Below are 11,764 nucleotides of genomic sequence, written 5' to 3' on the forward strand. Positions count from 1 at the left end.
AACTTGTACCATCTGCAATTACAGCAATTAAAGGGAGATTAGTGTCCAGTTGAAGCTTTGTAGCATAAACGGCACAAAACAAGCCAAAGTATTTTGTACAAAACAACCCCCCAAAATCAGGTTCGTCACTGTGCGTGCGTGTGTACTCCAGCCAACAAGGGATAATAAGCTCAGCACTTGAGTGAAGCCTGGGAAGGAAACTTTTTGATTATTTGCTGTGGCAAGCCCCGTTAAATCCTCGTTCCTCCGAGCCTGAGAGTTTGTTGGCTCATCCACATTCGCTTTTGCACTCATGAGCCTTCCAACACGTCTTCCCGTCACACCTAAATGTGCCAGGACAGGTGCCATGTGTGAGTCTTTTGTGAAACGGAAGCCGGATGAATCCCACCGTCCTCGGCTCCGTAAGAACAAGAGCTGCGAATGGCTCTGTGAGGGGTGAGAACGGGACGGCTGTGGGAAATACTCTTGCAATTGTACCAAAGCCCTCTACTGGGAAGAAGAAAAATGACGGCTTGTGCATCACACAAGCATATGGCCACGCCACTGGAAGCTTTCTTGCCGTTGATCAAGATGTAGCAGTCCGACAGACCAGTGGCAAAGTCCAAACGTAATTGCGTGTTTGCTCGACTGCGGCCAGCGACAAAGTGCCCCGAGCCGTAGTTTGTCACGTAGGCCCGCTCTATCTAGGCCTTTTTGACTCCGAGCCACTGTTGCCGCTCATGACCGCTTTTTCTTTCTGACTGTCCCGCGTGTCAGCCCAGCGTTCAAAGCATGACGTCGCACGCACATGTCATGATTTACAACGCCACGATCATCTAATTTCTTTGTCCCACCGTCTTTCTTTTCCAGCTTTCTTTTTTTTTCTTTCCACTCCAGTATATGTGGCGGCTCTCGAGAGGCTTTTTTAGTGCTTCTCACCACAGCTCGCCCCATTTGGGACATGAAGGTTGAGCTTGACGGGAAAACAAGTGTGTTGAAGGCGGGCAGAGAAAGGGAATCATTCTTTGGGAGGTGGAGATTCTTTGGCGCTGATTCTGACACCTGACTTGAATGACTGTGCATCCTGCACGTCTCTCTCATGGCCGTCGCAACTTTGAAAACATTGTACCTTGCGTGTTGGGGTTTTTGGAGTGATCCTTATCCAGCACCAGTAGAAGTTTCTTGCCCGGCAATTGAGTTGCACGTGGACTTGAGCGACTTGTTTTGTGCCGAGACCCTCGGCATTGCAGACAGATGGAGTGATAAAAGGCGGCCGCTCTGATAAGCGGCAGTCACAACATTCAGTCACTGCGTGAAGGTGCGTGCGTCCATTCTGCCATATTACAAATGCCAAGGTGTGGCAAAGCGGGCCTTTGGTGAAGCCCAGCTCGAACCACGCCAGCCAAAAAAAGCCGTCTCTAATATTAGACTCAGTTAGTCTCTTGCGCATTCACTGTGAGAAAACGCATGGAACATCAAAGTGGGAAACAGAGGGAAGGGCATTTAGTGGGGTATAAATGCGTTGGAGACATGCTGAGAGCAGGGGGGGGGGTGGCAAGGTGGTGCAGACGGCCGGAAGAAAAGCGCTGTGGGAACCGAGGTGTTTACCGACTCTAACGTGGGAAAAGGCAATCGCCTCAACCAAGCACAAGAAAAGAGTTGCAATTGATCAATATGTTAATCAATAAATCAATATGTTGATGATGCGTTCATTGGAGCACAAAAGCGCTACTGTGCCAAAGGTAAGAGGATGAAGGAGATTTTCCAGCCGAAGGTATGCCGTCAAGTCTCATTTGCTGTTTGCCGCAACGCAGCCCATAACTAAGCTTAGATATTGTGCAAATGTCTTTGTTTTCTGGTGTACGTATTTGTGCAAATGTCTTATACTTGTTTTCTAGTCCACATATTAAAAAAAAGTGGCTGCCAAAATACACCAAAGAGCACGCATGCTGAATGTCACACTCTATTTTCAAGCAACAAGTCTTGTGGATTTTATTGGCAACTGGCAGAGAGTCCGAGCACATGTTCACCCTTTGCCGCCCACACTGCAAATGAGTGGCGCTTGCTCAAAGCTACCGCTGATGAAACTTCATTGTTGCTGCGATCTAGCCATCAAGTGAAGTGAAGACTCAGAATTCAAAACAGTTTCTAGGCATCTTCACCAATAGCCTTCTGGAAGAAAAACTGAAGTTGAGCAAGGCCTTGAGCTATGGAAAAAAAACGCCATTGCAAGTTTTTCCCTTCGGTGTGTTGCGTCATCTGGTGGTGCATGTGTGCAATGATTGCTCGTTTTTGTCATGGATAGTTGAAAGATGAGATTTACCATTGTAAATCCCCCCCCCCCCCTTAAATGATCCCATTCAAAAGAAAGTCCAAGGCTAATGTTTGTCTGTTGTCCTTTCAGAACGCTCCTTCCTCTCCTTGATGCAGATACGGGTTTGCTGGTGCTGGCTGGCATGGTAACATCATTGTGGAGCCGAACAATCCGGGTTTCGTCCGGGTTTTGTCTTTTGCGCGGGTTCCAACCTGGAGATGTTTTTTTTTCTGCCCAGGGTGACACAGCGGTGGACTGCTTGGAATTATCCACCTCAGAGCCCTTCCTCTCGCAAGGCCAGTTTTACTCCTCCACTTGGTCAAATGGGCTCGCTTTTTGTTTGCTGTTTTGTTTTTAACTCAGTTGTAGAAAGTGCTACTCTAGGCATTTCATTAACTGTTAACTGTTGTTATTTTCCATTGTTTTACTAAGATTCATGAGAATATGATACACTGTATTCTAATATTATACCAGCTCAGTGGCCTAGTAGTAGAGTGTCCGCCCTGAGACTGGAAGGTTGTGGGTTCAAACCCCGGCCGGGTCATACCAAAGACTATAAAAATGGAACCCATTGCCTCCCTGCTTGGCACTCAGCATTTAAGGGTTGGAATTGGGGGGTTAGATCACCAAAAATGATTCCCGAGCGCGGCGCCGCTGCTGCTCACTGCTCCCCTCTCCCTCAGGGGATGGATCAAAATCACATGGGGATGGGTTAAATGCAGAGGACAGAGCCCTTTGAGACTGCTTGTGATTTAGGGCTATATAAACTTGACTTGATTGATTGATTGATAATATGAATTGCCAGTCATGACATGACTGAATACCGAGTTGCATTGCAAAGTCTCCGCCCGGACACTCATTGTGTCCATTCAACGGTGCAAGTGTAGTGAGCCACTGCGTAAGTGACCTGACAACCCGCGGCGTGACTGCAGTGCCCAAGCTGGCGCTGGCCGTTATGTCTTGCGAAGTAATGCGAGTGCTCCAGCTGACGGACAAATGCATCGTTTCCATCAGCTACCAAGTGCCCCGCAAGGTTTGCCTTTTTCAACTCGCCTGCCCACACCATACAACGTTTGCTCAAATGTGCCTTTTGCGTCAGAATTCTGGCCACGACTTCCATGCCGACCTCTACCCCGACACGGCGGGCGTCAGTCCAGCCATGACTGCGGCAGAGTGGTGGCGAGGGGGAAACAAGCAGGTCAGCGACGCAGAGCGGTGGATGGACAGATCAACTCAAAGTCTCCAATTATTGCTGCAACTTTGTTCTCAGGTTGACAAAGTCAGCCTCCATCCGGACAAGCCCAGGAAGCATGGTGGCAGCAGTGAGCGCAAGGTGGGAACGGATTGATTTTCCGCCTGCCACTCTTTTGCAGCCAAGAGGAAATGTGCTCAAGTGTTGACTCTTTGCAACAGGGAGCGGTCGGCGGGCCTCCCGCCTTCAATGAGCCTCCTGCTTCCAGCGGGCCTCCTCCTCTGAGCACCCACGATGGCAGCGCGGCCGACTCCCTCTACCCCTCCTCCACCTCGGACTCCGTCCCCTCGTCGAGTCCAGGCCAGGCAGCCAAGGCCTTCCACAACTTTCTCGGTCCGAACTCACACAAACAAATGCACATTTGTCCTAGCTCTAAGTGAGTAGCAACAGCGGCAAGCTATACGACGGTCAAGTGCGCTACGAGCTTCCTGTAGAACAGTCAAACTTTTTTTTTTTGCAGGCCGCATTGTAGTCACAGCTTCTTTCAGAGTGCCATTATGACTGTCAACCCAAATAAATGTATGAGCACCTCATATTATATACAGAAATAGCTACAAAACAAACTGACAAATAGCTGGATTTCAAATCAGACGAGTAAAAACTGGTCAAATATTTAAAAGTGAAGACAATTTTCAATTCTAGTAATGACACAAATTTCGATGCACAATTTGTCTTTGCGGGCCACATAAAATGATGTGGCGGGCCGTATCTGGCCCCTGGGCCTTGAGTTTGACACCTGTGCTCTAGAAGCAGAAACACGGCCATTGACTGAAATGCTCCAATGGCTTTAGAAAAGATTTCTAGAAGTCTAGATTTTAGACTCCATTTCTACAGCGCAATAAAATGTTCGACTTGGTTGTTTGTTTAGGTGCGCGTTGACCCAACAGTCTGCGTTGCGTGCATGTAATTAAATTTGCGCTTTTTTTTTCGTACCGGCGTGGCACGCAGGACCGAGCTCAAAGTTTCGACACATCCAGGGCATGGTGCTGCACCGTGACACGCACATCACCAACGTACGCGACCTCAATCTGACCACACCGGGTGAGTGCGACGGCTTCTGCGTCAATCACCAGCGCTTGGCCGTGCCCCTCGCCACGTCCGGCGGTCAGATTGCAGTCTTTGAGGTACGCTGCCCGCCGTAGAGAGCAAAGCCAAAAGCGTGAAAGAGAGATGTGAACCAAGAAACGGGTGGTGGCATTTCCGCCAGCGCTCCCGACCGGGCAAGCTGCCGGACGCCGCTCTGCCCACCATCCAGAACTCAGTCAATGTGGCAGACCTTTGCTGGGACCCCTATGACACACATCGACTCGCTGTGGGTGAGTGAGCACACGTTTGGTGTCTTCGGGGAAGGCTTTCCCCCAACTTGAATGTGGTCTCCTGCGACTAGCTGGCGAGGATTCCAAAATCCGAGTGTGGCGGGTACCAGAGTGTGGCCTTCAAGAGACGCTAACCGAGCCTGAACTTGTCCTGCGAGGTGAGAACGCCAAAAGCCAGGGCACGAGGACGCTCGTGGACAGAAAATCAAGTTCTTGCTTGTAGGCCACGCGGAGAAAATCTACTCCATCAAGTTCCATCCTTTGGCCAGCGACCTCCTGGCGTCCTCGTCTTACGACCTCACAGTGCGACTGTGGAACCTGCGAGAAGCCCGGGAGGTGCAACTGCTCACCGGACACCAAGATCAGGTGGCCCACTCAAGTCTTTGCACCATCAAAGTGTGCCACCATGTGCTGAAAGCAGAAGCCGCCCTGCGCCGCTTTGCTCACCACGGTAATCTGCCTTGTTTTCCTTCAGGTGTTCTGCATGTCTTGGAGCCCCGACGGCAAGCTGCTGGCCACTGTCTGCAAAGATGGTAAAATTCGCGTCTACGACCCACGCAAGTCGGACGTGCCCTTGCAGGTTGGTACTGGCTCGCAAATGCGGCCAAGTTTTCATGTCATGTCAATTGAGAAAGGCTTCACTGTCGAATATCAAGACAAGCGGACTGAATACATGCGTTTCCCCAACTCAGGAAGGTCCGGGGCCTGAGGGCCACAGAGGCGCTCGTGTGCTGTGGGTGTGTGAGGGCCGGTACCTGCTGGTGTCTGGATTTGACAGGTACTTCTTCATGGACACTTCATGGTGAGTCCATCTCTGCGCTATGTCCACCTGAATGTTTTGCTGTGCAGCCGCAGCGAGCGAGGCCTCTACCTGTACTCAGGCGCCTCGCTATGCTCCGGAGCGGTGGCCAGCGTCTGCGTGGATGTCTCGCCCGCCACGCTCATTCCCTTCTACGACCCGGACACCGGGCTGCTTTTCCTCAGTGGGAAGGTAAGCGTGAGAAACTAGAATGCCCATGAAATAGTCAAGGCCTGTTTTTGTCTTTAAGGGGGACACCCGGGTGCGCATTTATCAGCTGCTCCCTGAGGAGCCCTACTTTGTGGAGTGCAGCGCATTCAACAGTGCCGAGCCACACAAGGTAAGTGCGCTCATCTTTTAATGGCCGCCGCCTTCCCGGGAGTGTCTCCGACTCTCGGCTCTGCTGGAGTGCAGGGCTTGGCCTTCCTCCCCAAGAGCGAATGTAACGTGCGTGAGGTGGAGATAGCCACGGCCCTGATGCTCACTAAGACCACCGTGGAGCCGGTGGTCTTCAAGGTGCCCAGAGTCAAGGTGAGCTCTCAACCGCAGCGAGTCTCCGCGACCCGCAGCGGGTCTCAGCGAGCACATGCATGTCCCGGTGCCCGAGCGAGTCTCAGCGAGCCAAGCAACCAGTGCAAAGTGACTTTGTGTCACTGTGCTTTGGTGGTGTGAGTTGAGCAGCATTGTGTCCTGATTGGGCACCGACTGGTGGCGTCTGGCTTCCGCGGTGCCAACAATATCGGTCGAGGAGCTACGCATGGTCTTCTTGCGCCATTTTGGTGCCAAGGAACTCATACTCATTTGGCAACCATGTGTTCCCACGCAGAAAGACTTTTTCCAGGACGACTTGTACCCAGACACGCCAGTGTGCTGGGAGCCGGCACTGAGCGCCTCGGCCTGGCTCGGCGGCTCCGACGGCCGGCACAGGAAGATCAGCTTGCGGCCCGCTGACATGACACCAGGTATGTCTCTGTAGCCGCTGCGTCAGTTCCTCTTTCCAGCTGTCCGACCAGAGTGTCGCCCATGTGCCGCCAGTCAGCCAAGCCCCCAAAGAGGCCCCGGCGAGAAAGTATATGCCCTCGTCCTTCTACCTGGAGAAGAAGAGTGACGAGCAGAAGAAAGAGGAGGTGAGGTCACGCCTGGCGCGTGAGCGATATCGCAGCGCGCATGTTGCTGACATCTACTTTGACACGCCGCAGCTCTTGGTGGCCATGGTGGCCAAGCTGGGAAACATGGATGAGCCCTTGCCACAGGACTCCTTCCAGGGGGTCGACGACGACGAGTGGGTGAGCATGCGTGTAGCGCCTTTTCCTAACTCAGCCCATCTAAGCCGCCTCGTCTTCTGCACCTGTTTTTCCATCTTCAAAACACTTGGTCCGACCATTTTCAAACCTTTTTGTCTGTGGACACATTGGTTTGTCAGTGGAGATTCACTTTCTAATCTTATGTTGGATCAGTTAATTTTTTCACAAACAAAAAAGATATCTAAGAGATCCGGGCGCAATTGTCGGCAAAACACGAAAGCGCTTACTGAGGAGATGAATTGAATCAAAGCAAAAATATTATCTCTCCTTTCATTTCAATAACGTGACATTAAAACCTGTATGAGGCATTTATCTTAAAGGACACGTTGCCCAGGATGCAGAAGTTGTTTTGTTCATTTTTGATTCGAGAGAGCCAAGCGACTCCGTCCGTCCGTGCGAACAATTCAAATGTCAATGTGTGACATGCTTGCGCCATCATCTTTGCCCTCACAGGATGATTAAAAGGGCTCGGAGCCACAACAGAGGACTCTCAAGTATGCTCTCTGCCCTCCGGCGTCACGCCAACAAATCTGGGCGAAGATTTTTGTGTCCATCCTTTGAAATGTTAAAAAATAATTATTCACTTTATGATGTTACCAGTTGTTAGCTGGAAGTTTGAATGTGTCTCGGCCTGGTGCAGCGATCTCAGAGGTTGGGGGTTCGATTCCCCAGCCATTGTGTCCTTCAGCAACATGCTGAAGTCCCGCTCACTCGTGAGGCTGCGTCATCATGAGGAAGTCCGTAGGAAGCACTTGACAAGGGGCAGACGATTTACCATGGGAACATTTGGGACTTCATCTGGCTTTTGGGTCGCTTTGAGTCAAGTACAAAATTATCTTCAAAAGAAAAAAGTCCAGTTGCAAATATCAGTTGGTGTCTTTTGCATCATGGGTCTTTTCAGCAAATAATATATATATAAAAACAGTAAATGATTACTGTCATCACCTGTTATCTTGGAAAAGCTTTCTGTGTCTTGGATAAAATACTTGAGCCAAGTCAGTCTTCATACAAAGGATACAACAGGGTCACATCTATTTCGCTATGAACTGCATTTTTGTACTTATTTTGGTGCTTTCTTTTCCACTTGTATTTCTACCAGTTATATTTGAATATTGTCTACGCAGAGGGATATTTGTATCTGGTCATTTGGCTTTTTGTAAGGCCTTTTTAAAGAACACTTCTTCCAAATGTTTTGCTGTTTCCAACTGTCTCTTAAACCACATCACAGGTGTGGTACAATTCAGTCATAACAGACAGAGTGAGCGTCATTTCCAATCAACTGGCTCAGCATTTGTTTGCAATCTCCGATGGATGCACGCAAACTTCCATTGTTCTCAGCATTGATTGTTCTGCTACTCAGGAGCCACACTTTGTAATTTACTCCTATGGAATCTGGCATAATTTTTTCATACGGTGGAGGGCATTTTATGGTTCTATGGTTCACGTTTGGCTTTTGTCAATATTGTCTTAACATTAAAGTGCACTTTGATTCTATTTGTTTGTTCTCGTATTATTAGATCACCATTATATCGCTCTGAAGTGGTATCAACATTTTCCTAGGTTTCAGTGTCCTTTTGTGACAAAGTAAATTTTATTTACATAGCGCAGAGAATTCACAAAGAGTTTCACACAGTTGTACAGTTGATATAAAAAGTGCAATTTAAATTTGACAGGATAAAAACCTAAATAAATATTGTTATACATATATAGTGTCTGTCTAAATATACCTTTTCGCTGCACTCAAATTGGTTTTTGAAGGCCTGTACCAAAAGCTGCAGTTCGTCTTCCTGGCCTTTAGATGTCGACATGCTAAAAGGCGACCAGCTAATGTTGAACTTTGACACTTCAGCATAACCTTTGATGCTCTTCCTGCATGTGAAAACGGGACCGCCGTCCTGCTAAAGATAAATTCCCACCACGAAATGGTAAGAAAAACCTGTTGTCATTCACGTAAACGCTCCTTGACAATGTTGATGATGGTGTCGCTTTGCGTTTGTTAGAGTCGCGAAAGACGCCCGTCGGATTTGGGTTTCTGAAAAGGAGGACACCTTTATTTATTTTTGGGGGGGGGGTAATCGGAGTATCAGTGTATGTTATAACACAAATGACATGTCTATATAGCAATGGCATTTATTGACCCGATAACACAAAACAACATATGTACATTAACCAAAACGTATTTATACTAACAAAAACATGTACACTGACATTTTTGCGTTTTACAGTTGTACACTCAGTAAATAAAAGATAAAATACGGCCTTCGGTGCAGCATTTGGGGGGAAAATGTTCCTTAACAAGTCAGACGTGCTTTCATGATGCTTAACTGCATAAAAGCATAGCTACCTCCTGCTGCAGTAACTGCCACACTTGGTCAAAGTCAGATTTCTGTGACATTGGATGATGAGCTCTCGCCCCTCGCTGTTTTTGTGTGCTTGGTTGTGCCTGCAGGTCGTTTGCACTTTGATTTGCCACAGACACGGAAGTGCCTACCTTACGTACATGTCAAGCACTCAGCTTCATGAGGATCACGACCCTGGCGAAAGCACGGGAATTTTTATTCAACTCCTCCGTGAAAGTGTATTTTTGTTTTTGCATTGCTTACAAACACTCGTTGTAGACGGGCTAGCCCAACCTTTTTGGTAGCAAAGTGACTAGATTTGAGGAGAAGGGCGTGACTTATTTGCGAACGATAGAGACAACGGAGTGGCGATTCTATTGACAATGTACTGTACATGTATCATGTTTGAGGCAGTCGAACAAAATCCCACATGATTTTGAACTCCCCCCCCCCCCCCCCCCTGGTCATTTTTATAATTCTCAAAAGTAGGACATGTTCTTGAAGGACAAGTTGCTGCACTCGAAAATAGTTGTCTTGTGCGTAATGTGTTGTGACGATGTCAGGCGTCGTCAGCATGTGAAATGTAACAGCCCATCGTGTTTTTGGGCGTTTTTATTAGGTGGTTTGTTGTCCTACTAATTGAGCGATTAATTTGCAAAAATGTCAGTCAGTCTTAAAAGCGAAAGTCCTTACTTGTGCCTGCTTCGTGTTTATTGTTTTGTTGTCTTTCTCTAGGCCAAGTATTTAGCACAAGTCATCGTGATGGGGGTTCAGGTGGTCGGCCGTGCTTTCGCTCGAGCTCTACAGCAAGAATATGCAGGTAAGCTTCGTCTTTTACATATTTGTGCCACTTTTAACACCGTTTTTGTTTCTTATATTGATTTCTCCTGTGAAATATTAAAGACCCCAATAAACCCCCCTCTGTGTTGGTCACATTTTTACACCATCTCACACACCATCCTCTTCAGTGGACTCTCCTGCTATAGCATTAAATTCCCCAATCAATACCCTGCCCTTCAGATCCACCCCGACATATCGCGATCCGTCATTGGGCCTCTTTTCCATTCATGACGTCACCTGTTTTTCCATTTGCGCTATTTTATGCAAATGTAGCGTTCTTTTCCACTGCTTTGTGGAAGACACCCAGCTCTAGATTTCTTGTAAATCAAAGTCAAGGCCTCCTCCTAATGTCTGTCAATGTTGGCATTGGAATTCACCTCAGCTGCACCAAAACAAGGTTATCAGTCTCGTGAGTGACATAGTGAGGTTGAACCCCAAGCTTTGAGGCAGATGTACCAATTGAGCTGTGCTTCAGTGCTGCCCCAGACTGTGCTAAAGTGATTACTATAAAAAAAAAAAAAAACTAATCCCTTAGTTATGAAAATGGCATGCCTCACCTTCTTTGCAGCGAGTCAAGCGGCAGCACGAGCACGAAGCAGCGCTGGTCAGCATTCTGCCGCCGCCACTGGCATCTCCGGGATGAGCTTACAAGAAGCCCAGCAGATCCTCAACGTCTCCAAGCTCAAGCCAGAAGAAATCCAGCAGGTCAGGAAAAAAAGTGACACTAACAGGATCTGTAATGTCAACGTTTGGACACAGCAAGCAAAATAATGCTTGAAATATATTCAACAAATTCTACCGCCTTTGGGAAGATTTAAAAAAAAAAAAAAAAAAAAACGAATCCTATCCGTTCCTTAGTTTTGAATCTCTCTCACACTGCCAATTATTTGTTTGCTTTCTGTTCCAGAACTACGAGCATCTCTTCAAAGTCAATGACAAGTCTATGGGCGGATCATTTTACCTACAATCAAAAGTAAGTCTACTTGAGACACTTTTCTCTGTTGCTGTTGTGTGCTGCAAGTTCTCAAATTCAAAAGCGACAACGTGTAATGGTTGGGAAAACTGAAGCAATATTTGAAGACCAATCAGTAGGAATCTCTCCCTCGGCCCAAAGCGACCCCTCCCCCGCCCTGCCCTCATCTTATTGTATTTGCGAGCGTCGTTAGTGTCAGTGTCCATTTTGACTTTCTGTCTTTGTGCAGGTGGTGCGGGCTAAAGAGCGTCTGGACGAGGAACTAAGTATCAAAGAACAACAACAAAAGCAGCAATCGCAGCACAGCACGGAAACTTGAAGTAAATTAGAGCAACCAACCTTTCCTCTGTAAATTATACCCCAGTAAATGTCAGCCTTTCTCTACCGCTCCACTCATTGGTTTGAAATTCTCGGTGGCCACCGTTTATCAAAAGGTGTTAAATTGGACAGCCATTTTGAATTGTACGGTAGGTTGACGGGTGGGCGAGTCTTTTAGTACACAGCAGCCCTTTCAGAGTCATTCATCCTTTGATTTCATCTCTGATCGATTACCGTAATGCAATTTACTTTCGAGGCAGCCAATCTTTTCTCAGACATCTCCAGTTTGTTCAAATGGCTGACGCTCATCTCCTACATGTTACAAACCTA

At 47.9% G+C, this 11,764-nt stretch overlaps 2 protein-coding genes across 5 annotated transcripts in view; both read left to right on the forward strand.

The window, feature by feature from the left end:
* The window catches only part of coro7 (coronin 7), a 38,801-nt gene extending 30,343 nt beyond the window's left edge, over positions 1-8,458 (forward strand). For 2 of the 4 annotated variants that reach the window (XM_085934536.1, XM_085934537.1), the window contains 18 exons: positions 2,384-2,438; positions 2,532-2,589; positions 3,181-3,491; positions 3,564-3,626; positions 3,707-3,878; positions 4,494-4,669; positions 4,753-4,861; positions 4,933-5,019; positions 5,085-5,227; positions 5,337-5,441; positions 5,554-5,639; positions 5,711-5,852; positions 5,911-6,000; positions 6,075-6,191; positions 6,487-6,622; positions 6,696-6,787; positions 6,860-6,946; positions 7,418-8,458. In XM_085934536.1, coding sequence (XP_085790662.1) covers positions 2,384-2,438; positions 2,532-2,589; positions 3,181-3,491; positions 3,564-3,626; positions 3,707-3,878; positions 4,494-4,669; positions 4,753-4,861; positions 4,933-5,019; positions 5,085-5,227; positions 5,337-5,441; positions 5,554-5,639; positions 5,711-5,852; positions 5,911-6,000; positions 6,075-6,191; positions 6,487-6,622; positions 6,696-6,787; positions 6,860-6,946; positions 7,418-7,426 — 2,038 coding nt within the window. In that variant the 3' untranslated portion in view covers positions 7,427-8,458. Of the gene's footprint in view, positions 1-2,383; positions 2,439-2,531; positions 2,590-3,180; positions 3,492-3,563; positions 3,627-3,706; positions 3,879-4,493; positions 4,670-4,752; positions 4,862-4,932; positions 5,020-5,084; positions 5,228-5,336; positions 5,442-5,553; positions 5,664-5,710; positions 5,853-5,910; positions 6,001-6,074; positions 6,192-6,486; positions 6,623-6,695; positions 6,788-6,859; positions 6,947-7,417 lie in introns of those variants that run through there. The other 2 variants (XM_085934538.1, XR_015068549.1) reach the window with 2 other exon arrangements.
* A 314-nt stretch (positions 8,459-8,772) lies between these two features.
* On the forward strand, positions 8,773-11,508 carry pam16 (presequence translocase associated motor 16). The gene is made up of 5 exons (XM_085934543.1): positions 8,773-8,889; positions 10,039-10,123; positions 10,712-10,848; positions 11,051-11,116; positions 11,346-11,508. The coding sequence occupies exons 1-5, from the start codon at positions 8,887-8,889 to the stop codon at positions 11,433-11,435; spliced, it is 381 nt and encodes a 126-aa protein (XP_085790669.1). The 5' UTR covers positions 8,773-8,886; the 3' UTR covers positions 11,436-11,508.
* Positions 11,509-11,764: the final 256 nt, after the last annotated feature.

This window comes from Syngnathus leptorhynchus, chromosome 16, assembly GCF_054491065.1.
Source record: "Syngnathus leptorhynchus isolate UIUO chromosome 16, UIUO_Slep, whole genome shotgun sequence".
Taxonomy (NCBI): Eukaryota; Metazoa; Chordata; class Actinopteri; order Syngnathiformes; family Syngnathidae; genus Syngnathus; species Syngnathus leptorhynchus.

Coding starts and splice junctions, on each gene's coding strand:
- pam16 (XM_085934543.1), top strand. Junction 10,849..11,050: donor AGCCAGAAGAAATCCAGCAG/GTCAGGAAAAAA, acceptor TTTCTGTTCCAG/AACTACGAGCATCTCTTCAA. Junction 11,117..11,345: donor CATTTTACCTACAATCAAAA/GTAAGTCTACTT, acceptor GTCTTTGTGCAG/GTGGTGCGGGCTAAAGAGCG.